General features: G+C 39.4%; 1 protein-coding gene across 4 annotated transcripts in view; it reads right to left on the reverse strand.

Annotated features, from left to right (window-relative positions):
• The window catches only part of ADAMTSL3 (ADAMTS like 3), a 170,481-nt gene that overhangs the window by 59,342 nt on the left and 84,649 nt on the right, over window positions 1-26,490 (reverse strand). For all 4 annotated transcript variants that reach the window (XR_011681472.1, XR_011681471.1, XM_071441394.1 and 1 more), the window contains exons 7-8: window positions 13,491-13,617; window positions 4,874-4,948 (exon numbers count right to left, since the gene is read on the reverse strand). Coding sequence is in view for 2 of the 4 variants with exons in the window: in XM_071441394.1 (XP_071297495.1) it covers window positions 4,874-4,948; window positions 13,491-13,617 (202 nt within the window). In the remaining 2 variants the exon portion in view is untranslated. The remainder of the gene's footprint in view (window positions 1-4,873; window positions 4,949-13,490; window positions 13,618-26,490) is intronic.

The raw sequence follows: 26,490 nt of genomic DNA on the forward strand, positions 1-26,490 counted from the left end.
AAGCTTGAGCAGGAAAAGTTGAAAGAAACTGAAAATTGATAGAATCAATATAGAGAATAATACCTCATACTTTCATGCAATTCAAAAGCCAAGCAATCTGAGCAATCAGTCTCCAGAGAAGCCTGAGTGGTGCCAAACCCACCTGACACTCACCTCAATACCTGAATCACTGCACCAAGATCCTGAACTCAGCTTTGAGTGTTTCCCAAGAGAGGAGAAAGTGGGGCCAGGAGGTGGGCAGCTGCAGGGGACGGCCCTTTCCCAGAACAGCTGGTGATGAAAACCCTTTCTGAATTGTTCTCTGCTCCTTGGAAACAGATTAAACTAACAGCCCACAGCCTCCAGAAGACAGATGAAGCATTTTAAGATTAAATCACTTCCAGTAAACTGACTGAACTGTAAGTGGCCAAAGCTAAAGGAAGATATTCATAAGGAAGGTAGAATTCTGGGCTCAGTGTAATACAGCATAGAGGCACAGCAAGATGCATGACTTGAAATACCCTGGTCTGGTTACAATCTACCAGAGCACTGCATGAGAAAAGCATGAATCTCAGATGAGCTCAGGCCAAGCTAAAAGGAATCTTTTGATGAGCTATAAATACCCTCTTTCTCCCACTACCTTGCCTTTTTTGGTACTTTAAACAAAGCTACCTAAGTCAGGCTAGATCATTTAGGTTAAAAGCATCTGGTTTTACCTGCACTGAAAACATACTCTGAATGCTGCAATCCATCATTAACTGTTTTCTTCCTTCATATTTTTTAAACAAATATGCATTCTGGAGCACCCAAACAAAGAGAATAAAGAAATTACAGAATGAATTAAATTCCTGAAAGCATACCACCACTATCCCAAGCTTCTAAGCATTAGGTTCCACTGTGCTCATAGGTATAACAAAGATCACATACATGGCTGGAAGGAAGTTTCAGGAAGGATTTGTTTCTAGGAAATGACTTTATGTTAATCACAGGGTATGAATCTAGTGGTGAATAAAATGTACTTTGTCAAAGAGAAAACATAAATCTCTGGGAATCAATGTGCCTCAGTGTCCAACACATTCCATTAGGAAAAAATAGATATAAACTAATTCCAGAAAAAAGAAGTATTTAGATGATTACTACATATTTCTGTTTGTCATTTTTATGGAAGGGTCCTTTCCTGATTGCCTTACAAAATAACCCTTTAAAATATATGGAACTCAGAATTCTTGGATTAAGCTTCTGCAAGCCTTGATCCCAAACTTCATGCTTAAATCACAAACTGCTTGATCACAAATGCTGCTTAAAATTAAGTAAAAATTCATGGTGCCTGTTATTGTCTCATTTTTTAAAATAAGTGTAAAATCAAATCTTAAGTACTTCCAACTCAAAATAAATTCAGGAAGATGCTCAGGAGTACAGGATCGACATTACAATCCAGCTGGTGCAAAAAGATGATGAAAATGTTTATTTGGTGACCTCAGCTGCATTTCTGAATGGTTCTTTTACAATTTTTTTAATAAAAAACATTATTGATGTTTTTCTAAGCGGAAACCAAGATTATTGTTCAGCAACCAACAAGACAGTAACTCCCAGAGAGCTGACATGTTTACACTAGATGTGGATGCAAGTAATGTGTTTATTTGCAAGGTGCAGCTATGGAGCCAGGGCTGTGTCTCTGGAGGTCACACCACTGACCCCAGAACTGCTGCTCAGATTTTTCCTGTGTCACACAGGGAGATGAGGAGCTATTCCCCAGCACAATGGATAACCTCTGGTGCAATGCATTCCTGCTCAGTAGTACCCAGTGCTTGTCATCACAGCCTTCCAAAACAGAGTGACACCAAGCATTTAGTGTATTTAACACATACATAACATCATTATTCTTACTGGGGAGGAATTTCTTCCTCAAATACTGCTTATTTATTGATTTCAGAGAAGTAACTGAGAACACAGGTTTTATCAACTGGTTTCATGACAGGAAAAGAATTCACCAAATGTTTTTGTTCTGCAGAGTCCTGTTATACTAAAGACTTGGAAAGTTTGACTTCAGGAGTAAGCTTCCCTAAATCAATTCCTAAATCAATTCCTTGAGACTCCAGATGTGAAGAGTCACACGGACAGGGAATTCTCTTGGCTGCTCACCTGTTTCTGTGCCTACCATGACAATCACCATTGCCAAAGACCTGTAACTCTCTGTGTTTAGTTCCTTTCCCTCCCTTGACAAAAATGGCAAATGCCTTGCCCAGCTGTGGGCAGAATCCCCCCATTCTCTTGGGGGCAGGAAGGAGCAGGGCAGGGAGGCACAGGAGACCCTCTACAGGTACCTCCCTGCGCATGAAGGAGCTCCCAGGGAAACTGCTCCTGCTCCCAGTGCAACAAAGAGCAAGTATGGTGCTGCCCAAAAGCTGCTTCTCTGTGATTCATTTGTAGGTAGCACAAAAACAAAACATTCTTCTCAAAATGCAAGCAAAAGCAACACCGTGCTCCTCTGAGCATCTGTCAAAGACAGAGCAGTGCACAAACCCATGCTAAGGGCTGTCACATGATGCAGATCTCTGTGAGCAGAGAAAAAATTGACAAAAAGAAAAACATTGCAGTTCCTTTCAGTAACGTTTAACCTCCCTAAGTTCACGAACTCAGTTATCTAGCATTAGCCACTTGTAAAAATATTAGCTTCTGGTTTTCCTGTTTCTTCTGCTGGAGGATTAATTTCAGGGAACTTTCAGTCTTACTTTTGATTCTAATGCTCTTAAAACAACTACTAGAAAAGCCATGATACAGTCCAAATCAAAAACAAAGCCAACACAATGAAACATTTTATTCAGACCCATTTTTGTGCTAATTACTTGGTTATTTTCCACCAAATCTTTCACCAAACCCTAGCAGGCAGAAATACAGGGGGGCCATATTTGTTAAAAACACAAAGTAACATCTTGCTGAATCTGCTGCCTGTCTTTAAGTGCCCAGAGACACAAACAAAGCACTTATTCTAACCAGCTACAAAGAAAAGCAGTCCTTGCTCAAACACCAACTGCAGGTTGCAAAACAATGCTCAGAGCATTTGTTTCAAATCTGTTATGTGCTACATCTCCAACCACATTTCCATTTTTGATTAGTCCAGCAGCTGTGCTTTCCTGGAACAAGACCAGATCATAAACCCAGGATGAAGCCCCACTGAACACAAGATAAAGGGAAAAGTGCCAGACACTCCATAGTGCTCTTCAAGTTTTTGCTATTGCTGCTGACTCTACTTGAAGGACAAATATATACTGGCAACAGGAGGCAGTATAAAATTTTAACAATAAGTAGTCCCTGCTTCACCTGTTAAATTCAACTCATTGCAAGCCAGGAAAAACATCTCTGACAAATGGAACCTGTAATAGTAGATGATTTTTTTTTTTTTTTAATTCTGGCTTTAATTCCACCAGCACACCCACACAAAAGTTGATGCAGTTGCAGCAAAGGATCATTTGGTATCTTCTGTTAAGCAACAAACACCCAGAAACACTCACAGTGGGAAGGTGGAGAAGCACCTCTGGAGCATCAGCTCTTGGAGACCTGGCTATGAAGCCAGAAGTAATTTTCACCTCCCTCCCCACAACAGCTCTCAGTTGGTTTTTACCTCTGAAATTTTAATTTTAGGTAAAAAATGTCTAAATCCTTGCAGATTTGCAAACACATGTGCTGGTGGAAGTGGTTAAAGGAACATTTCACAATTCCTGTCCAGCTAGAGAGTGAACTAACAAAGGTGATGCCAAGCCACAGCTTCTTTGCAGAACCACCCTGGGTAGGAAGCCAGGAGCACTCTGTACTCAGTTACTGAGTTGCTGCTGCATTCCTCAGGAGCTTTCCAGAAATCCCCCAAGAGCCACTCAATCTAGTACTTTTTCCTCATACAAAGCTGAAACAACAACTTCCTTCTGCAGAACTACTTAAGAAAGTCCAAGAGTCCTGACCTGAACTGGTCAGGATCACTCCTTCACATATCCCCTCAACAGTTTTAAAGGAAAATTATTTATTTCAATATAAATTCAGCTTTGTACTTTTTTAATATAAGTAGTATATCTAGAAGTTATTGTCACTCTGGAGCTGTTCTGAAGAGGGAATTTTATTTCAGTTTTTTTCCTTGAAAGGATGTGACAATATATTTTTGAAAGCAAACAAACTAATGAGCAATTTTCAAGTAAAATGTATTTTTTACTTCTGTTTACATATTTCAGAGCTCAAGTTCTTTTTATTTCTACAATCCAGACCACATCTGGATAAAAAATTGTTCAAAGTTAAATGAATAGTTTATCTCATTGCTTGGTATTCCCTTACCATTGAATTGAAACCATCAATTCTCTAGGCAAACTAGGCCTATGGATAAGGAAATTGCCATAAATACTGCCATCAGCCTTATAAGAAAATATTGGAAATCAACTGTCTTAGAGAATAACAAACTGTTTCTCACTGGTGGTATGCAATGACAAAAAGAATTACATGGAAGCAGGACTGCTGTAGTCGTTCACCCAACTTTATTTGGACCTAGATCACTTGTCAGAGGCTTCAGCAGAAATCTGGTGCTGAGTTATGCAAGGGATGTTGGTTCCACACATAACTCTGGAAGTTTTTTTGGTGTGTTGTTTAAGAGTGTACTGTATTTGAGATGCCTTATGTTGGTTTAAATGGAAGGAATAGAAACCACCTCTATGTATTTTATTTCCTTTTACCAAGTAAACTTTCCAGTCTTCTCTAGGACTATCTCCAGGCTGGATATTAAAGATGGGAAGAGGAATCAAGGTATCAAGGTCATGATCTTACCCATATTTTCCAAAGTTTGGATGAGCTCAGATACAAGGTTCTGATTTTATCTTCTGCCTATGTACAAATACATAAAACAGCTCAGTCATACCAAGGTGTGCTGGTCCTTTCAGGGTGATTCTCACGCTGCGACTCCCATGTGGTACAGCAATCACAGTTTCTTCCCCTACAAACATTAAAGAACTGGTTTAGAAATTATCTCTCATCAGGGAATTTGTACAGCACATACTTAGACTGAAAACCCTCAAATGTGTCTAAGAAAATATTTCACAGCTTTCACAACTTTTCTATTAAAAATAATATGTTATTTTATTAAGTACAGTGTACTGAGTCTGTTTGATATGTCATGCAACTATTAAGACCTACAAATGGACTTGTAAATCTTGGTTTCTCTTGGAAAATGATTTGCTATTAACAATAACAACTGAAATGTCAGTAGTGTATTAGGAACATATTTACACTCTGTTGTCCTAGTTTTATTTTCTAATCACTGAATTGACATAAGGAATCTGCTAAGTAGTCCTTCCCCCTTACAAAAATCTGCAGCTGTTCAGTCTCATTTTGCCCACACCTCATTTCCTGCTGCAGGTCACAACTTTAATAAGTGGCAGGACTTACAGGAAATAAATCATCTACTTAACACTAACCCTTAACCAATTACAGACCAGTTAAGAGCAAATATATAATAGCTATAAGGTGTATGTTATAGCAGTGTCTGCATCTAACTTACCCTAGAAGATCATTTCTTCCAGTAAGAGGCTCAATTTAAAATGAACTATAAACCAAACCAGCCCCCAACAGGACATATCAATACAAAACAGCTTTTGGCTGCCTGAAAGGCCTCTTCATATATAAATGTGCAACACACTTACTTCAGTGCATTTTACAAAGGCAGAAAGTTATTACTTCTCATTTCAAATGTAGGAAATCTGTGATTTGCCCAAGCAAACCGAGTTACCAGTCAAACCAACAGGCTAGAGGCCCTCATGCCAACAAAAGCAGTGCTCTCAGAAAAGGGCATCCACAGGGATATCCACAAAAGGAAGAGAGAAGCATCCAAGGAGCTGTCACCCATTTCCATCATGGCCCAACTGCATCTCTTCTGCAAGGCAGGCCCTGCCTCACATGCCCTCTGCAGCTGCACCCTGCACAAGATGCTCTGCTTGGTGATGAAACTAATGCACATTCAGTGGCTGCTGTAGAGGAAGTTCTTTTTTGCAGATTCAGAATGAAATGTGTGTTGAAAGTCAGTGATACACTGGCTCCAGAATTACCCATAAAATATTTAGAGGAAGAATAGTTGAGTTTAGTTTTAACTAAAAAAATAGTTTAAAAAGGTTTCTTTCCACTTCAAACTGGACCCCTTTATAGTAGATGCTAAATTATCAGCTTCTGGTTTACATCTCCTTAGCATAAGTATGATTTCCTGCCAAATGTTCAGAATACTTCAAGCAAATACTGCAATTATTTTTTCTGAAATAAACACCTTCTTATGTTACAGTTTTTATATCGTCAATTTCTAGGAAGGACATTTAAATATAACAATTTATTTTGGATGTAATAAAATATGAGCTTTATTAATTTCATTCTTGTGTATTCCACCAGAGTGAAAAATACTACAGTAAAACAATAATACAACTAAGGAGTCCTGGAAAAAACATTAACTACTGAACCACTTAATATCTCTTTGCATCTTGGTTTTTCATCAGAGGAATGGCTAAAGATAGCCAGGAGGTAGTGGGTGTGTATATCTTTAAAGTAAGGAAATAACTACTGAATTCACATGTTCTGGACAGTATTTGAGAGAAAGCAGGTTTGAGGGGCCCATCTGTGCTTACTTGGTTGGGAATTGAATCCCATCTTGATAACAATCAAGGTCAGTCACAGCACAAAACCTCCAGCAAAGGTCAGATGATGACCAGTTCAGAATGCATGACCTGCTGCTCTGAAGTGGAACCGAGGGCAGCCCGTGCTGCAGGGACACGGGCTGGCTTTGCAGATGTGCACAGATGTGCAGCACTGCTCCTCTGCAGAACAACAGGGTCGATCTGCCGAGCTTCCTGCGCCTCCCCACAGGCAGCTCCGCTGGCCCCGGCAGACCCTGCAGATCCCTTTCCAGGATGCCTCACATTCCTTTAGCAGTACTACAGACATTCCACCCTCACCCAAGCACTCTCTGATATGGTCCAAAAGTCTCATGGGGGTGCTAAATTTGGTGTTTCTCTGCAGCAGAGACAATATTAGCAGAAAGTGTTTTATTTGCATTAGGGATGACTGAGCTCACCGCCACAGCAGCAGGCAACCTCTGCAGCCCACAGACCTGTCAAGAAGTCTGACAGCAGGAGATTTTTGTAACCTGACTGAGATAACCATGACCTAGGGCAGTCTTTCCTTGAGGTGAAGTAAATTACAGGAAAAAATAAATGTGAGATTTTTTGGACTTCTGAACAGAGATGAGGGTTTGGAAGAAATGGGACAGAACTGACCATAAGGGTCAGTTCTTTGTCCTAAGGACATCTTTGAAACAATAGTTAAGGTTGTCCAGGTCTGGCTCCTAAAAAGTTATATATTCCAAAGGTCTCTGGTTCTCAGTTGAATGTAATTCATATTCTTAAAGAAACTCAAGGCTCTGTAAACCCATTTAAAATGGTTATGCTGTACATTTCCCATTAAATCAGTAGGGTCCACACTGCTAAAAGCAGTGAACTCTTACAAAAACATAAGGGGAAATTGCTACCCTGAAATCCATACCGAGAATTTTTGATTAAATTTTTTTTCCCCTTACAGTATTTCTTTGAAAGTTAATTGCTGACCTTTGTCTACAGATGAAAACAAATTACCCCAAATCATCTGGAACATGCAGAAACACCAGACTCTAACATATGAGGTCAGATTAAGGCTCACCTTAAAAACTGAGAAGCAGGTGAGAGATATTGTCTCTCTATTCTAACACTGCTTTCAGGACAGGGATTCCCAGCAGCACGTGGAGTCATCTCCCTCCACTCTCACCCAGAGAATCTCTCAGCAAATGTGTGCACACAACACAGCACTTGCTGATTAAGCTCCTGGATTACTTTTACTTTAGATGTCAAGGTTTGATCCTGTTTCTATGGTGTTAATGTGGATTTAGATTTTGGATCTCAATGAGAGAAAGATCAGACTCCCTGCTACGGTAAGACTGGGAGCTAATCCCCAGGATCAAAATAAAGGAGCCACATTCCTAAACTCAATCCAATTCAGCAGGTTTTATTTATTTTTCCATGTGGGCCATGGTGGACCCATTTACTGTTTCACATATGGGCCAGTTGGGATTTTTCCCTCTCTCCTCTTATGGCAGGCCAGAGGTTTATTTCAGGTCTATAAAATGTGTTTCTTTCTATATATTTGCTCAGAACTTATTTGCTGGCTCCCTGGTTCTGATCGAAGCCCTTTGTGCTCTCAAAATACAAACAGTAATCCAGGAACAACTACAGCACACAGGAACTAAAAATCTCAAAATATTTGGAACCTTATTGCAGTGGCTTCCCTCATCCACTCTGGCATCAGGCATAATTCCAGAAGGCATTTCTGCTGGGCTTTGTGCTGACCTGCCTAATGAAAGCAAACCCAAATACATGCACTGGAGAAAACATAAAAGACATGCAGCAAAAAGCCCCTCAATAGAATGGATCTTAAGGAAATGCAGTACAAAATGAGTAATGAAATAGCCAATGTTCTTACTGAGAAATTTCTTCAAGCCAAAAGGGACCATGAAAGTACAGAAGGAGGCTTCATACTATCTGTAACAGCCCCAAGTAAACCAATCAAAGTCAAGGGATGTCCAGACTGAACCAGTTGGTGCTGAAGACCCAGAATCCATACGGCAAAACTGCAGGTGCCTCGTTGGGACTAATTCTAGTCTGATTCCATGGACTAGATATCCTATAGCTGCTGGAGAGCATCAGGTGCTTTTCTGGGACACATCTTCTGGTTTAGCTTCATCCAGAAAATTCCAATTTACCCTCTCCAAGACCACTCTGTGATGTGAACTGATGAACAGTATGTTAGGGCCATGGCGAAATTTGCTTCAAAAAATGTGCTCCTTATCCATACTGAACACTAATGCATTGGCATCCTATCCCTCCCCACACAGAGTTTTTCTGCCAGACTAGTCCCAATTCCCTCTTCTGGCTCTACAGATAGTTGATTTTTCCCCTTCCTCTCCAAGTGTTTTTGACTCCATCTCCCACCCAGATTCCTTATCTAATCTCAGCCTTCTCTTCCTCTTTCCTTGACTCAGTGTGTCTGTACAGCCAGTCCCACAACCTCCACCCACCTTCTCACATCTGCCTTTCCTTCACTGCATGAACTGATGGCAAATTTTCCTGTTCAGCTCATCTCATCTTTCCCTCTTCTCATGGGATCTCGTAATTCCCTGTCATAAGTCTGAAGCTCAGGAGATTGGAAGCTCTCCACAAAATCTCTTCTGAATGCCTGAATGTGAAGTAGGAGGCATCACAGAGTTCATCCTGTGGCACCTGGTCCACACTGCAGTAAAGCAGAAAGCAAGAGCAACCTCAAGGAAAAATTTTAATAGCTTATTTCTGGAAGAGCAGCACGTTAATGTATTCTAAGGAGGCTACACACGTGCAATCTCTTTGCAGTCAGGACTTGTAACAAGCTAGAGAACACTTAAAAGGATAAGTTTTCAGAAATTTCAGCCATTAACATCCAAGAAGATTCCACTGAAACTGAAGGAAAAGGTTGGGGATTTTTGTAAAGGTTGTAGTAAAATATGTGTTGATGTTCACAGACATTGCAAAAGACTTATCCATGACCAGAAGATCATTGCCTGCCAAATTTCAAATCCCTGATCTGTGATCAAGTCCAACAATGGGGGGATTTTAAGACATATTAAATAAAAGGTTTCAAGAATGTTTTGACAGTGGGAAACAACATGTTTTTCTCTTCTGTGTCCTTGGAATATGCTGAGCTGTTTTGGCTGAATTTTCTCCAAAACACATAGCACCTGGCATGAGAAGTTACTGACCCAACTGTCTAATTTTGGAAAATAACCCTTCATATAAAATGAAGTATCAGGCAACCTTGACAATTGGGGTTGCTAACTCCATGTATATTTATTTCAAAGAGGGAAAAATAACGTGAGGCAAGAAGTTGTCACAAAGTTGAGCTGGCTGATGACACAGAAGAGGGAGCTGTGCCAAAGGCCTCCTTTAGATAAATGACCAAAGTGAAATTAGGTTTTTGGTTAAGCATGCTTGGGGGTGATGGCATACATCATGTGAGAAGAAGTGACCAATGGTATAGTACACAAGTGCCATAGGAAATAAAGCACATGGCAAAAGGAAATTCAAGCAGTTACAAAGCCATCACCAGTGAAAGCTTTTATAAGATCTTCAGCAAAACATTAAGAAAGGCAAAACTTGCAAGTATCTTGCAGTTTGGGAATCAAATAAAACCTGGGACAAGACTGGGACAAGTCCATGCCTTCAACTTCATCACCCACTGAACCAGCATCTGGTTTTCTTTGTTGGTATCAGAACCAGAACATTTTTCTACCATTTCTGGCCAACAATGGTGCAGAAAGGAGATATGAGGGCCCAATCCTACAGTTTTTCCAAGAGCACAAAGAGCAGTAGAGTTAATGGGAGTTCCATGCATTTAGTACTAGAAACTTCAGGCCCATGATACCTCATTTCCCAGAGGGATGGTACATTTTACAACCTATTACACTTTTTGTTTGAATATCGTTAGTCAAACCTTTAATCATTTTACCAGAATGTTAGAATCTGGCTTGCTGACAGAAGTTTAACTTACTTTGTCTTTCAAAGGCAATTAAGTGTTAGTGGAAAAAATAAACTTTTGAAATAATTGTTCCTTTCATATTTGCAAAACAGTAAGCTCCCTTTCACTGCTCTTTAACTTTCTGATCAAAGACATTAAATTAATGTAAAAACAAATAAAAAAGATAATAAAACAAAATTAGTCCTTCATGAGAAATCATTTGCTATCAATGCCTAAATTTCTTTGTTTTAAATAAAGGGCTAAGATAACCAAGCACTTTATTTTCCCTTATGCCTCTTTTTTATACTAAAATCTTTGGCTCTTGCTTTCTTTCCAGTTTTTTAATTTGCTTCATCGAACAGTAAAATTTACATCCTGCTCAGAGCCTTAAGCTCCCTCCTAAATACATTTCTGTCATGTGTCGATATTTTCTCAACACTAGTTCTGAAAGCTTCCAAATGACTCTTTGGAAGATAATGTGCCTCCCTCCACTGACATTCTACCACAAAGAAAGGATGGCTTTATTTCCCCATTTCATTCACACACAGGATGATTATATGGAACTCATTGCATAGTGCTGAACAACTTGACCCAAAATATATTTTGGCACCATCACAATAACCAAGAAAAACATCAAGTTCTGAATTTAGTATCATGTGGACTGTTTTGCTTATGCCAGTGGTAATTCATTCATATCATCCAGCCTACTGCAGTGCAAGATAAACCCAAAACTTGGCAAAACTGAGATATTTCCTCAGAATAGTCTTTCTTGGTCTCTAATTTTAAAGGACTCTTAAGGAGACACTGAGTTATAACAGAGGAAGCAATGAACTATAGGCATTCTTCAGAATTTTCTGGCAATGGGAGACCTTCCACCAAGTGATGTCAGCTCTAGTCAGCTCTTACCTGAGCCAGAACACCACAAGTGAAATTAATATTTTCTGTCATAAAATGACAGTTTCAAAACCAGATCCCTTTTTACCACTTTGTTTTTACTGTACTTCCATCCTAAGCGGCAATTAAATGTGAAACTTTTTATTTCACTTATCATGAGCTATCCAATCAGAGTCACCAATCCAAAAAGTTTATTTGGGCAGCCTTAGAACTAGCTATGGTGTTTCCAGGCATCATCCTTCTCCAGGAGAATCTCTGGTGCTGTAAAGCTGGAATAACCAACACAAATCCCTTCAGTTCCAGCTGACCTTCCCATCAAAAAGGGAAAGAGCTATTTTGTGCATATATATCCCTATATATCTGCATCTATCTATAGACACAACACAAATATAACCTGGAGACACTACAAAAGTATTCACTTTACAAGTGCTTGATCTATGCTGACCAGAAGTTCTGAGTCTTTGATATGGCAAAAGAATAAAAAGTGGCCCCCATGAAAATTCTTTTTCAGCTCATTGTAAGCATTTTCTCACTCTTTCATGACGAAAAATTTTATAAATTACTGAAGTACGCTCTTCCATCAATAAAAAACACCTTTAGTCAAAGCAAGCCACAGGCTAGCACTGACAGACCATCTAATATGTAAAAAAGGCTCTTTGGCTTGTGGAAAATTATCCTGTGACTTTAAAAGTCACTGCCATACAACCAGTCACTTTTTAAATTAGATTATCTTTGCTATACATATATACTGAATTACAGAAATTATGCTCCTGCACAGAGGTGCCCAACACCCTTGCAGGACAGTCCAAGATGCCCCACTGCAAAGAAATGAGCACTGAGATAACAAATAAACTACTCCAATTTACATCCAAACTGAAGCATACTGCAAACAGGGGCATTAAAAAACCCATGGGAATAGCTATATATACTGCAATAAGAACAAAGCTCTTTCAAAATCAGTGCACAAGTGAACCCTTTGCAGGCTGAAATACAACAGTATTAAAATATAGGCAGCTGTCAGAGGCAGGGGCTTCATCCATTAAAAAGAAAACCTGGTTACATTTGAACTTTAAACACTGACTTTAGGAGCACCCTTCTATCTAGTGACTTTGCAGGAAGGTAATTAACCCCAAAGACCCCATCTCTACGTGACAAATACACAATGTGAGTTCAGAAAAAGAAAAAATTATGTGAGGCAACTATTCATATGATAAACACATATGAATGGGTTCATGTGCTGTGAGATTCCAGGGAGCATCATCTGTGAGGGTGGAGAGCACCAGTGTCAGAGGGGAGTCTTTGGAAAAATTTGCCTGCATATCAAAATAGCCAGACTCTTCAGACTCCAGCGAAGGGTCTAATTCCAATACCCTTCCTCTTTTATATTTTATATTTTCAATATTACTGAGACCTACAGAGTCACTGCCAGTAAGATGCTCATTATTTTGAGAAAGAATGGTGGAATTTGAGCCAAACACACAAAAAAAGAGATGGAAGTATTAGTCCCTTTCACTTTGTGCTTTTTGGACCATACAAGTTGTAACTTGTCCCTGAAGTTCAACTGTCATCGGACATCACAAAATACCTCACAAACAAATAAAAAAAATTTAAAAAAAAATCAAAGTTAATTTGAAAACCAGGTACTTAGAAGCACAGGCCACTATTTCCATAAAACCATCTATAGGATGTTTCCATGGATTAATAACAGTGCTGCAGCATCACATATACTGCAACATGAGGATATCCTCTAAAATAAGATGTGCATCTTGATGGTTATTCCTGATAGAATGAATTGAGTAGCTCCATTAAAAAAAAAAAATGCATATCTCAAATTCTTTCCTAGCTGTACCCTAATGTGTGGTATCCCTCACGGAATTTCAGTAGACTAATCTAGCACAGACTTCAGAATAAGTAGCTTTGTAAAACTGCAAACAAGTATCTGGCTAAAAGGTCACTGCAATATGCATGCTAACACAGAAGAAGAAAACACAGTCAAGGATAAATCAGCATAGGATCAATTTGCAACCTACTTTTCTCTGGTGAGACATGTGCCTTAGCTTGTCCCCTCACAAGCCTGCACGTTGAGCCATCTCCTGCACAGATTCCACAGTTGTCTTCCTTGGCATTGCTCCCGAGTTGTCGATCACAGCCCACTGCCTGCCAACATCAACACCACAGTCAGAAGGAGGGCAAAGCTGTAGTAGACATGCTCAGGTTTCTGGAATTTTATTTATTATGTTATCCTTTTGATTTTATGAGTTGGCCTCATTCTATCAAAGCATATCTTGCCATTTAGGATTTTAAAAGCATGCTGTCATTTCCATGATTTTAATGATGAACCACAACAACTGATATATGAAGCTATTCAAGCATAGGAAATACATTAATCCATTTCCCACTACTTATGTGAATGAATACCATTGAGCATTATTCTTTCCAAGACAAAGCATAGCTATGTTATTTACAATTTGGTTTTCATCACCTGTTTAATTATGTCTGAGAAAGGATAAATGCAATTAAATAATCCAAGTTAAAAAATTTAAAGGGCACTCAGCCCTCAGCTTCATAGAGAGGGAGTTGAGGGCAGGCCTAACATTCTAGTGTCTTGGCCATCCAGAATTTAACTGGCACTTGTGTAGATCTATTTGCCATTTACATCAATGTCAATTACATACACATTTGTTAACCAGCTTTTAAAAAACTTGGACGATTCACTTCTCACCTTTGGATTTTTTCTGGTTTACGAATATAAGACCCATTCTATAAAATTTTCCAAAGATTATTATAAAAACACCCAAACTTAAACACTGCCAAAAATTCAAAAAGCAATTTCAAAAAACCCTGTCAACTGAAAACCCTCCAAATTATAATGAAAACATTTTTCCAGGTTTTTCTTTTTCTGCATATCAGTCAACTCCACAAGAAAGATGGGAGTGAAAATGGAAAGACAAAGAATAGACAAAAATTGACTAAAAGCAGCTTCCTGATGAATGGCAGATAAATATTTGGCCTCACCTATCTTACTCTTTACCATTCCATAGAAGAATCTTTCAGGGAGTACCAATGTGGTAAAAAGCTGATCTCCAGCTTCAAGTTTTCTCAAGTCAGCCTACCTGGCTCTTACACTCACATACCCCTGAGAAGGGCAGCTAATTTGTCATGGGTGTGTATATATTTAACAAAAATCCAAACTGACAAACGGATAGAAAACCCTCTGGAAACTCAGAGTTAAAAGCAGTGCTAGAATTCTGAAACTGGCCAGCACACGCCTCTTCCTATATAAAAATGCTTGGAAGGGGCAGCTCAGCTGCCAAGATCCTGCATCTGTGCTGTGCCAGAACTGACACACGATCCCCTTGGAGAGGTGAGGATCCAGTCCACACGTAAGAGGCAGGGCTGGGCCTTCCAGTCTGAGTCAACACACACACACACAGACACACAAATCACACACATCCGCTGCCAAACACGGAGAAATGCAATCTCAAAGTTTCACATGTCTGTGGAAAAGAAAACAAAGCAGCCCCACCTCCCCCTTCAGCCCCTTTCCCTTATTTTCCCAATTCCTTACAGCCTGAATTCCCTTTAGAGGAGGGCATTAATGGGGACAGTTTACAGTCCTTTACTTGAGAGACCTGCAGGGAAGGCATCTCCTCCCTAAGGGCTTCAGATTTTCCAGAGAAACCTACATTAGCAGCAGGAAATTATTTTATTCCTGCAATTGAAGGGGACCTTAATTGTAGCCCAGCAAGGAATTAATTTTAAAAATAAATAAGCCACTTAACACTAAATAATTTTGCTTTTAACAAAAACTTAGTTGTAAAAATAAAGCAAATGTACACACATGTGAACTCAGACCATCTCAGAACAGGTGCTTATTTACCACACAGGAGGCACGTGGCAACACTGTACTGTAATTTAGGCATGGATTGCAGATTAAAGGATCTGCACTTGAAGTTGTCTTTAGCATTAGCTCTGAGCTCGTTATTGACACCCAGAAAAACATAAGAAGGTTGTAAACAAATGACTATAAACACGTCTATCTTCGCACTTTATAAACAATTAACATTGAGAAATGAATGAAAACATCATTTAAGAAACAGAAACTGACTGGGCCACTCTGTGAATCAGAAAGCAGATGAAATTTTATGAGATATAATAATAATGTGCTCAACAGACACATTTACCTCAGCATTGACAACTCTTTCAGTTCCCAGCTCCACAACAGAATTTCTTTTCTGAACCTTGAAAATTCCTGTGCTTTTCCATTCCAATCCATAGAAGAGATCTGACTGCAGACCCCCAGCTGACAGAGATGTTGCATGAATTAATCTCCTAAATATTGTGAAGCATGCAGATGGTGCAGTGATGGAGACCATACCAGTGGCTGAGAGAGTCTATATTTCTCTTTGGAAGACTTTTAAAGTTATTACTGTTCTGCACTGATCCTCCTGCCCTTATTCACATAAAGACACTACTGGACCATGGAGGAAAGTTGTATCACTGCAAGTTAATCTCTCCACATATATCTCTAGTACATCTCTGTTTCTATATATTAAAAAACAGTTTATTCACTCATCAATTAATTTCAAAGGAAAAAATAAGCTGCACATTGTGACACCCTGTGTGGAAAAGTGCTATTTTTCTTAGTTTAGCTCTTGTATATTTGCAGGCTACAGATGGTGCAGGTCTTTAGTGGGAGGAGGGCACTGAGCAAGCAGAGCAGGAGCAGCCCATTAGAGCCCAACATGACAATAACAAACATCCAGCCTGGGCTCTTCCACACAGCCCCTGTGAAAACAAACTCCCACTGGGTGTAACAAAAATCACACAACTGTGCAAACACAAGGCATTATTGTGTCCTACACAGAATGTACAAAAAGATAATCAGCACATAGCAGCATGCTTTGGAGGGCTGTTTCATATAGTATTATTGCTTATTTTTTAATAATACAGAAATGCCACAGAAATAAAACTGGAGTGCTAGCTGCAAGGGACTTGGATGTGGGAAAAGGTTTACAGCTCCCCTGACAGCAAAGGTGCTGTGTTCAGCTAGATGCATTCACCCTCTGCAGATTTCCTTCCCAGATCATGCTTGCATCAGCTGTTACAAATATGAATATCAAGCAATGGTATCTGGGAACACAATTTAGAAAACAACTCAAATTATAATCACAATTTCGAATTGAAGTGAGCATAGAATCCCAGATTTTGTTTAACACGAAGGACACAAAAATGTCACAGGTTTTTAAGTGACAAGCCACAAATTTAGAGTTAATTCAAGAAGGAATCTTAATGAGTGAACACTGGGATGGGACATATTTCAAACATCAGAGTCTAGAGCCAGCCTTTTTTATCTGTTTGCAAACCCTTGATCAGGTATGTTTCAGGTGAGCTGAACAGCCATAGATCTCCAGAAGATGAAGCTGTAAGGCATAGCCTTGGAAACAGGTCCTCAAAATCATATGGCACTGTGACACAAAATATTATGAATTTAAGGTATTCATATTTTAGCCAACAACTACTGAAGAGAAAAAAAAAAGTGTTTGATGAAACATTTTGAGGACAGTAAATTTGGTTATTTGCAAATAAAGCTGCAAAAGGGACAAGAAAATGATAAATGGCAGCAGCCTCCGTCCACCTCAGCCAGCCAAAGAGGCTGATGATTTTCACAATTAAGGCATTTTTTGGGATTAATTTGCCCCACATTGCTTGCTGTTTACAGAGCAAAGGGATCAGCTGTAAATATTACAGGCAGACTGGGAAAACATCTGCAGGCTTTTAGGGCATAGTCAGAAATAATATTAGGTGATTTTAACATAGGCTGAATAAATGAAACAAGTGATAACACAAACTGTGTAATGGAAGGGTGGGGACCCAGTGAATTTAAGAAATTTGTAATCGTAAATATCATCATCCTAAAAAATGATACAGGTACTGTAATGACCAGGTTGTAATTGAGCTCCTCAGACAGCAGAGAGAGTATTCACCAATATGTAACAAAACAAACAGCAAGTAGAAATTTAATACTAGAAGAGCATTGAGGAAATGAGCAGTTTGTGAATTTATAAAATTGCCCATGGTGGGGTACAAATGAATTTGGATATGGCAGGATTATTTTCAAAAACAGGCCTCCAATCCATTAATATTTTTGGACAGAACCTGAATAAGTTACTTTTCTGTTCTCACAAAGGGAAAAAAAAAAGAAATATGAAAAAGAGCTCTATAGTTTACAGAATTATATATACTTTTCTCACAAGCAGCTCAGATAGAAAGCATCTGGTTAAGCAGTGAACAAAACCACTCATCTGCTCCAACAAACCTTAGCATGGCAGTGCTGTTGTGAAAGACAATCCTGAAGGGTGTTAAATACTTTGGAGCATGCTTAGAATAGTTCATGTAGGTTCAGAAAGGCAAAGGAAGAGCAAAAGGTCAGGGTATAAAATACAGCAATATGGATGAAAGAGAAGAATGAAATCACTGCTGATATGTTAAACGTGACTATGGAACATTAAAAATATTTTTGCAAATGTGAGTCCAAAAATCACTCAGAAGCCCATGTAAAGCTGTTTCTTTAGGTCATATTTAATTAGTAGTGTTTCAGCTGAGGAATTGGACTTAAACAAAGAAATTAATGTAGCATGTTAATTTTGATTTGTGAAGGTCCAAGAATAATCTGTTAAATTCAAAAGGCTTCCTTTGTTAAGATGTTTATAATTAAGTATGATAAGAAAATTGAAAGGACTGCAAGATGACAGAATTTTAACTGAAATTCCAATATGGTAAAAAAGCACCATAGTGAAGAACAAGGCAAACCCCACCCACACCCTCCCTCCATCCTTTCAGAGACTTCTCTTAATAAGTAAAAATACAAACAGGACAAGAATTGCCAGTGCAGAATATGATACAGAATTAAGTTTCAAAATTTCAACATTTGTTTGTTGTACCATTGCTTCAGCCATCCTAAATTCAATTTCAATTATTCAAGTTTTCTGGAATGCCAATGACTCAAGATTATATACTTCAAATAAATAAACTGAAGATAAACCTACACTTTATAAAATAAAAATATTCATTTTAGAGATGAGTAAAACCAGACGTCTCTGTATAACAAGCATCATGTAAGTGTTAAGTGTCAATATTAGTATAAAAAGCATGAAATCATATCCAGCAATATAGATAATTATATATAAATAATATTTCTCCTTCAAAGTGAGCTTTCCCCCTTCTAGGGTCCTCTGGAGCCAAAGATCCAGGTATAGCCAGAAAAAACAAATATTCTGAGTTCTCCTAATAGAAGCAGCCACAAAAAAATAAATCACTGCTATTTTTATTTGTGACAGATACATAAATTCTATGAAACATTAAAACTGAAGCTGTGCTAGTGCCATTATTTTTCTATCTACCATGTCTTAGACTAAGTTCTTTAGCAGACATGCCATTTAAATATTCAGCAATGTATTTGTTAAATACTGTAAAATTTCCTATTTTGACTAAGAAATTTAATATTGATACAGATTCTCATTTATCAGTGATTCCATTAGAATTATTAGGTAAGCTTCTGTTTTGCAGTGTTCTGTGTTTGCTTGAGGGACTGGCAGCTCAGTGTCAGGGAGTAATGCTCTTTATTAATGTGATTTGGTTTAACAAAATGAAAACAGAAACTCAATTCAACTTTATCTCAATAGGACATGATTACCATCCCTCTACAGCTGCTGGGAAATGCCCCCAGCTGTCAGGAAAGCCCAGCTGAAAGCTGCTCTGGGTACATTTCTGTTCATGTGCTTCCAGTGGCATGGCTGTTTCAAAGGATGCACAGAATGTGTACAAAATACAGGAACAACCTGTAAGTGGAATTTCAACTCAAACATACAGATGGCGTTTACTGAAATTCAGCTGAAGCAGAAAACCCAGCAAATCACTTATGGGGAAGTGCCCAAAGTGCTTTAAAATGTCAGAGGTGCTGTACTTCTGCTGAGCAAGGAGCTGAAGTGCAGAATGCACAAATGGAGAGGATAATTCTACTTCTCACAAGAATGTGATAGAGATGCTGCACAGGAGAGCCTTCCCTTCAAGGGCTGACAGTCTGTAATTATCTCAGTACATGTTGTCCAGTGGTTTTTATTTTAAAATTGGCCAGCGGCAGATCTGAAGGGTGGCAAAGGCTTTGTGTCCCTGGTGCAAGGGCCTTCCACTGCCTTTAAAATTTGTCAGGATTTGTAAAACACAGTGTGAAAATAAACTATTACACCAAGCAAATCCAACTTAGTGATCTGACTGCCCAGCCACCAGGACAGCAGTATTTGGACTTCTATAAAGCAAATTATTTATTTCAGGCTTACAAGAGATGAGGACTGAGATAAAAATTGAATAAGAACGTCTACATACTTCTAAAGGTTAACAGCATTGCCCAAAATACAAGATAACCTCCAAATTACTTCTGACAAAAAATGCCTTTTCCAAGTTTTTTATTTGACTAAGAAAGGACATGTTTTATTTCAGCATTTACTAGTAAAGGAAGAAAACAGTGAAAAACCCTTACATGCTCAAAAAGACAAATCTCTCTTGCAGTTTATTAGAATCACTCAGTAGGGAAAATTAAAGTCCTTTGGGTCTTGCTCAGAGAAAAGGGATTTCTATTTCCAGAAACATAGACACTCACAAAATCCCAAACTCAGAGAAATTAAGGTTGTGTTTCATGGCACAGTTGCATGTGCTATGACAGTACAGAGATCTCATTGCATCCATGTCAGATATTTGCTGCATTTTCCCCTGCTCTACTTGTCTGAGCACAGAATCCAGCACAGGCAGATGTCAGGACTGACTGCATGCACACAACAAATAACTAATTTTAAATATGGCTATGGGAATTGATTGTAATAAAAATGAATTAAAAAACTGTCATGTGAAAATCCTTCTCTCCCTTGGTCAATATTTTCCACGTCTCTTTGCCCTGCTGTAAAACCTTGCTGTCATTCAAAGCCCATCTATTCATGGACTTTGCAATCTCTGCTCTCATCCTTCACTTCATGATAGCTTCAGCTTGCACTTTATTCCTACACAGATAAAATGTGTCCCCAGAGAGAACATAAAGAAAAAAGCTCCCACTGTCTCTTTCCCATGCTCATCATCCACAAGTAATTGATTCTGACAAGGAGAGGGAGAGATACCAGAACATCCCTCCAATTAAGCAACTTCTTTTTTTTTTATTTAATTTACTTTAAAAGTAGTGTGGAATCTTAGCTTTCAAGCAGGGCTTTCAAGCCCTGGTTTATCCTCACTGAGGATTTATCTTGGTCTAAATTCTGATGACTTTATCTGAGTCATGATTTTCTTCTCACATGGTCCCGTCTCAGAACTCTTCAGTGATGTCTGAGCTAACAAAGGCCTGATTGTGGCACGGGTTCCCACATCTCTGGAATCAAACCAGCCCAGGACAGTAGCAGCCCAGACAAGCTGACACAGGCTTCAGCATGTGCTAATGAACAGAATACAGCCCCTCCAGGCTCAGCACAACAGGGAACTCCCCAGCCCATCTCCCCAAAGCCCATGAAGCTGCAGTCCCAGCTGCCAAGGTGAGTGGGCAGCAGCTGTGCTGGGAGGAGGAAAACTTCCTCTGATTGAGGATTTTCAGTTCCTCAAAGGTAAGAAATCAGGCAGCAAAGGCAAAGTGTGTCAAAATGCAAACCTCAGAATGGAGGTGCAAAATAAGTCAGAATGATGGGCACAAGGAGACGCTCCATGATGTTCAAATTCCCGAGCCATCCATACAGAGGAAAAGAATGTAAAGCAATAAAAAAAACCCCAGAAAATAAAAAAATACAGTGCATAAAATTCACTGCATACTAAAGGGCTCCTAAAAAGACTTTCCACATATTTCTGCTGACATTTTATATCTGAAGGCAAGAGGCTAAAGAGTGTTCCACAACTCTGTAAATCCACTTCCATCAAATAAAACAAAGTGCTTCCAAAACCTTTAACTCTTACTGCAGGACCTGTCACATGCTAGAGGAGCTGAGAGATTATAGGACCACCCAGCAGGAGCAAGTACCCTTTCCCACATGGTCTCCATATAAAAAAACACACATACACACAGCCAGAGGATAGGACACAAACTCCCAGTGAGCTTCTTCTTTGTGAGAATGCTTTCAAAAAAGAAATCAGTATATGAAATCAAATGACTTTGCTCCTTTTCTGGCTGGGTTCAGCCAAATCTGCCTTGCTTGGTGAAGTTAGTCCTGGGGGATTTGAAGGTTACTAAGGCTCTACTTCAAGATGACACCCAAATCATGAGTTTTTCTGCTATCACAGCTCACATGATTTAGGTCCTTGCTAGGCTGGGAAGTAAAGTCACATTTGCACTCAGCTCACTAAAACAAAACAAAACTTGGCAGTGAATCACTTATGACCAAAGAGGTATAGATAAGACACTGGAGATCAGAAAAAACCCACTACTCATCTGACAAGAAAGGATAAACTTCCACAGTAAGAAATCCCTATGGAGAGCATTCTCCATAAGAAACAGTAGGAGCGAGAATAAGATAAGACCTGAAAAGAAACACCAGTTTCTAGCAGGAGTGGGAAACTGCAAAAGAAAAACAAGTGATGCCAAAAACCTCTTCAGTGCCTGAGAGTATCCCATTATTACCTGCAGTGTCTGAGAGCATTCTGGCATTGTTATTTATTTATAAAAGCCCACCACTGAGTTACCAACAACGTCATCACAAGGGAGCTACTACACCAAGGTGGGCAGAGGCATCCAAAGGGGCAGGAGCAGCCCTTGAAGGGTGGTTCCATGACCTGCTGGGCTGGGCAGTGCCAAGAGCTTCCACAGATGAGAAACCAGCCCCCTGAGGCTAGGGAGGGTGACACTGACAGGTCACCAGGATGTAGCAGCCCCTGCTTAGCTCAGCCCCATCCTCCAGTGGGACTTCTGGAGAGCCACCAGCATCTCCCAGCTGAGCTGCAGCTGGAGCCCCCACTCCCAGTTTTATGACCCCTGTCACACGTGTGCAGGCACATGAAGTTTTTCATATGCAGCTCTGAGAGCCAGAAAGCTTTGTTGGATCTCCCTGAGTTACTGCCAGTCTTTCTGGGCAGGGTCCAGCCTGCCAGCTCTGGTGCAGTAACGCACAGACAGAGCACAGGCATCTACACAGGGGTTCCTTCATGCTCCAAATTCACTTTACTCTGTGCCTTTGCTAATTAGTGGTACCCAGGAAAGAATGCCAGGTTTAGTATAACAGCTGGCCTGACACAGAGTTACCTCCAAATCCATTCTTCCTATGAATCACTTAAAGGCTAAAAAGAAGAAAAAGGTTACACAGACTTTTTTTGGTAATTTTTAAATATTATAAAAAATCAGAAGTAAGTATTAATTTTGGGGAAAAAAAGGTGCTTTTTTAACAGCTACTCAGGAATTAACTACTCAGACTAACATGTGTTAGAAACATGTCTGCAGTAACACAGGATGGAAAGGAAACCTTCCTTTGTGAGTCTCTGCACACCAAACCTCCTGTGCATCTTGGGCAGTCCTGAAACATATTTACAGGCAAAAAAATGTATCTGCAGGAACCAAAAGAGAAAGTACACAACACAAACAGTTTGAGAAAGCAACTCTCAGGATAAAAGGAGTCAAGATTCAGAAGAAATTAATAACCTGCTACAATTTTAAGTTGAAAACACAAACAGAGCTTATAAAAAAAAAGAAGGGCAAGAGAGCCTTCCAAGAGCTTACAGAAACTGTTTTCAATGAAAACTCTGACAGATATTTACATCCAGCATAGAAGTGCTTTGGTGGTGAGTGATACCTACTTGCCATATGATGACATGTGACAGAGGAGAGCTGGCATGGCAGAAGTGGATGGTGCTCCCCTTGACATGTGGGATGTGTTCTGATGTCAGCTAAATTTATGCCATATGCTACAAGGCACAGTGTAGTGTCTGCCTTTTTTGGAACACAAACAACTTGCTGACACTAAATGGAAAGTTCACTGCAGGATTTACATCATCCTTGACCTAATTGTGACAGCCTAGGACAGAACTACTCAGGCTGCTCCTCAGGACTCCAGATTTTTTGGGTGATGCGTGTATTTGTTGTCCAAACATATTACTCCATATTAGGAAAATTATCACTGTAACCATTTCAGGTGCTGGCACAAGTAACACCCCATTCTGCATTCTGGTAGAAAAAAAGCAGGTCTGCACAAATTAAAAACAAAACCCAAGAAGAGGCAGGGCCCCAAAGCAGGCGGAGTAACTGGGTAAATGTTGCCCACATATGTGTCTGACATGCAGATGTTTTTAAATGTCTCCACCCACAGCCAGATGGGCACAGCAGGAACACATTATATGAAAAAATGTTTTGGGAGTTATGCAGAGACTAGAAAAAAATATCAGAAGTGTGAAAATCCTGGCAGTGAAGTTTTGACCTGTCCCCATTTAACACAACAGGCCCAGATATTTGAGTTGATAACAGAAGCAGGACAGTAGCAAAATAAAACATGATCAAATGGTTTGACTGAGTTAAGCCTCACAACACCCCAAAATATCTTACTAATTTTCCCAATAAACCTTTCTCTGCTCCACCATCTTTAGATTTCACCTCCTGTAATGTCTCACACCTCCTATTCAGAGTGCAGCTTTGTCACCTCACAATTTTCTTGGCTAGAGCTTATTTAGCTTGATTTGCTTGATAAGGGAAGTGCAAAGGATCAGAAGTGAAGCTGGAGAAGAAGAATTCACCATCTTTGTAAATTCATATGCTGCCAAGGTGAGGGCTTGAGCAAGAGGCAGAAATGGGGATGCAGCCCACCTTAGCAGGAGCCAGAACACAGACAAAAGTGAAATCACGCTGGGGAGGAGGGGAAGTTGAGTCAACTTTGAGACAATAAATGATCAAAACCAGCACCAGTCTCCTTTACAGAGAGTCTTTGGTGCTCCCAGGCACAGAAGTGAAGATCCCCTCATCAGCAGTGTGATGTGCTCATTTAGATGAGTTAGCTGTAAAAACACTTGCCAAGCCATTTGCTGGTTGTGCCAATTACATGTCAGAACCCACCAGACAGATCTCACAGCAACAATAGTGGGGAATCACGACTGTGCTGTCTCTCTTAAGAGCAGTTAACTCAATAACCATGTTTTTTCTGGGAAAGATTAGGCATCAATTTGTTTTCTTTTTCTGCTCAAAGAGGAGTAACACAAAGCTCTGTGTTGTTTTCTGAGGAAGATCCCACCTCCCACAGCCCCTTTCACAAGTAAGAAACTTTTTACTCTTCCCCCAAAAGAGGAAAAGATTATTTAAATGAATAATAATCATCATTAATTTAATTGAATTCTACTTCAGTTTTTAAGCCTCAATAAAATTATCCAACACTAAATTATCAAATACATACTTCAAAAAGCAAAAATGTTCAATTTGTGCAAAAACACCTCAGGAATAGCCAGTGACTTCAAGAAAATGAAGTTTAAAAAGCTAATTGTTTATGAGTACAGGAATAAATTTAAAAAAATTGAATAAGTTACAGCACAGGACACATACTAAATATGTTTGTTCCAGGTTTTTTTCCTGAAGATGCTACCTCACACTGAAAAATATTTTTGGGAAATTTTAAGAAATAATGACGGAAATAAGAATGGGAGACAGAGAAAAGAAATTGATTTTCCTCAACAGTGCAAGAGTTCCAGTTCCTGCTTCTGGAATGATTAATTTCTTCTCCACCACTTCATTTATTCTAAAAATTGATTATTTACATTTCCAAGCATTTTACATCATATATACACACGACTACTACAAAATACCAAGAAGAAACATTGAAAGCAGCCCTTTTAAATATACCTCCCAACTCTTCTTCACAAAATTGGATCCACTCCGAGCAAAGAGAATTTTACGCCACATATGAGGGATGGAAGGAGGTGTTTGAAGTCGCTGTGGGAGACACTGACACCCCCACGGCCCTCGAAGAGCCCAGAGCTGCCTTAGATCCAGCCTGACACTCAGGGAGCAATGGGCACAGACAGCAAGGGCTGCTGTAAATTCACCTCCTAGAATAAAAGCCTTTTATTGGGGTAGGAAGCATCACTAAGAACATGGCACAAGAAATACATTATTTGGCCTCCAGTAAATACATTATTGTACCTCCAGAGTTTCTGGAGGACTATCCTATTTCCAATAGAGGGTAACAAACACTGCTGGACCCAGAGTGAAGCAGCACTGACAAATGGAGTCTCCCTGTGAGGAACTCTTGTGTTCCAGAGGCAGCAGATGCACCCTGTGTTGACACGACTGGCATCAGAACTGCAGCGTACACAGAAGTCACATAAAACCCACAGCAAGGTCCAGATCATATATTAATGCTGCTATAATCCATGCACCAGTCTTCTGCCAAATGTGTCAAATTTTCCTCTATAATAGAGCTATTTTTCTCACTGGGCCACATCCTGCATTTTTGAGTCACACACATTTTAGACATTTAGCAGAGCAACAACCACTTGCAGAGAAAGAAAACTAATTGCAATAACATGTCCATTCTCTATAAACTGCTCTGTTCATAAAACAGGTTTGCAATATTGCTTTGTGAATGAGACATGGGCAAGGCTAGCAAGCCTCAAATATTGTAACTCTAACAAACTGCATAAAGTCAATAGCATAACTAATAAATAATAAATATATATAGAAATTCTATTGCCATTTAAAGACTCAAGCAATCAGTTCATGCAACCACAACATACAGTCACTCATCCATACAACAAGACAGACCTACATACTCACACCTGCCATTATGGGCTGAATCCCATAAAATGGCCCATTTTCTCCTTAACAGAGATTATATGAGACTCAGAAAATGAATAAAATGAAATGGAGGGCTCTGCAATTTCATCACATCCACACAGATATACTACATTTTGGAAAGCTATAGCTACAATAACTAGGTTCATTAATTTTTACATGCATAAATAGAAGAGTGAATGAATTTTATTGATCTTTTATCTATATAGATAAATATCCATGGCTAAGGCAGTCAGGAAGTTCTG

Source organism: Agelaius tricolor, unplaced genomic scaffold (genome assembly GCF_023055355.1).
Source record: "Agelaius tricolor isolate 1412-34295 unplaced genomic scaffold, bAgeTri1.0.p SCAF_16, whole genome shotgun sequence".
Classification (NCBI taxonomy): domain Eukaryota; kingdom Metazoa; phylum Chordata; class Aves; order Passeriformes; family Icteridae; genus Agelaius; species Agelaius tricolor.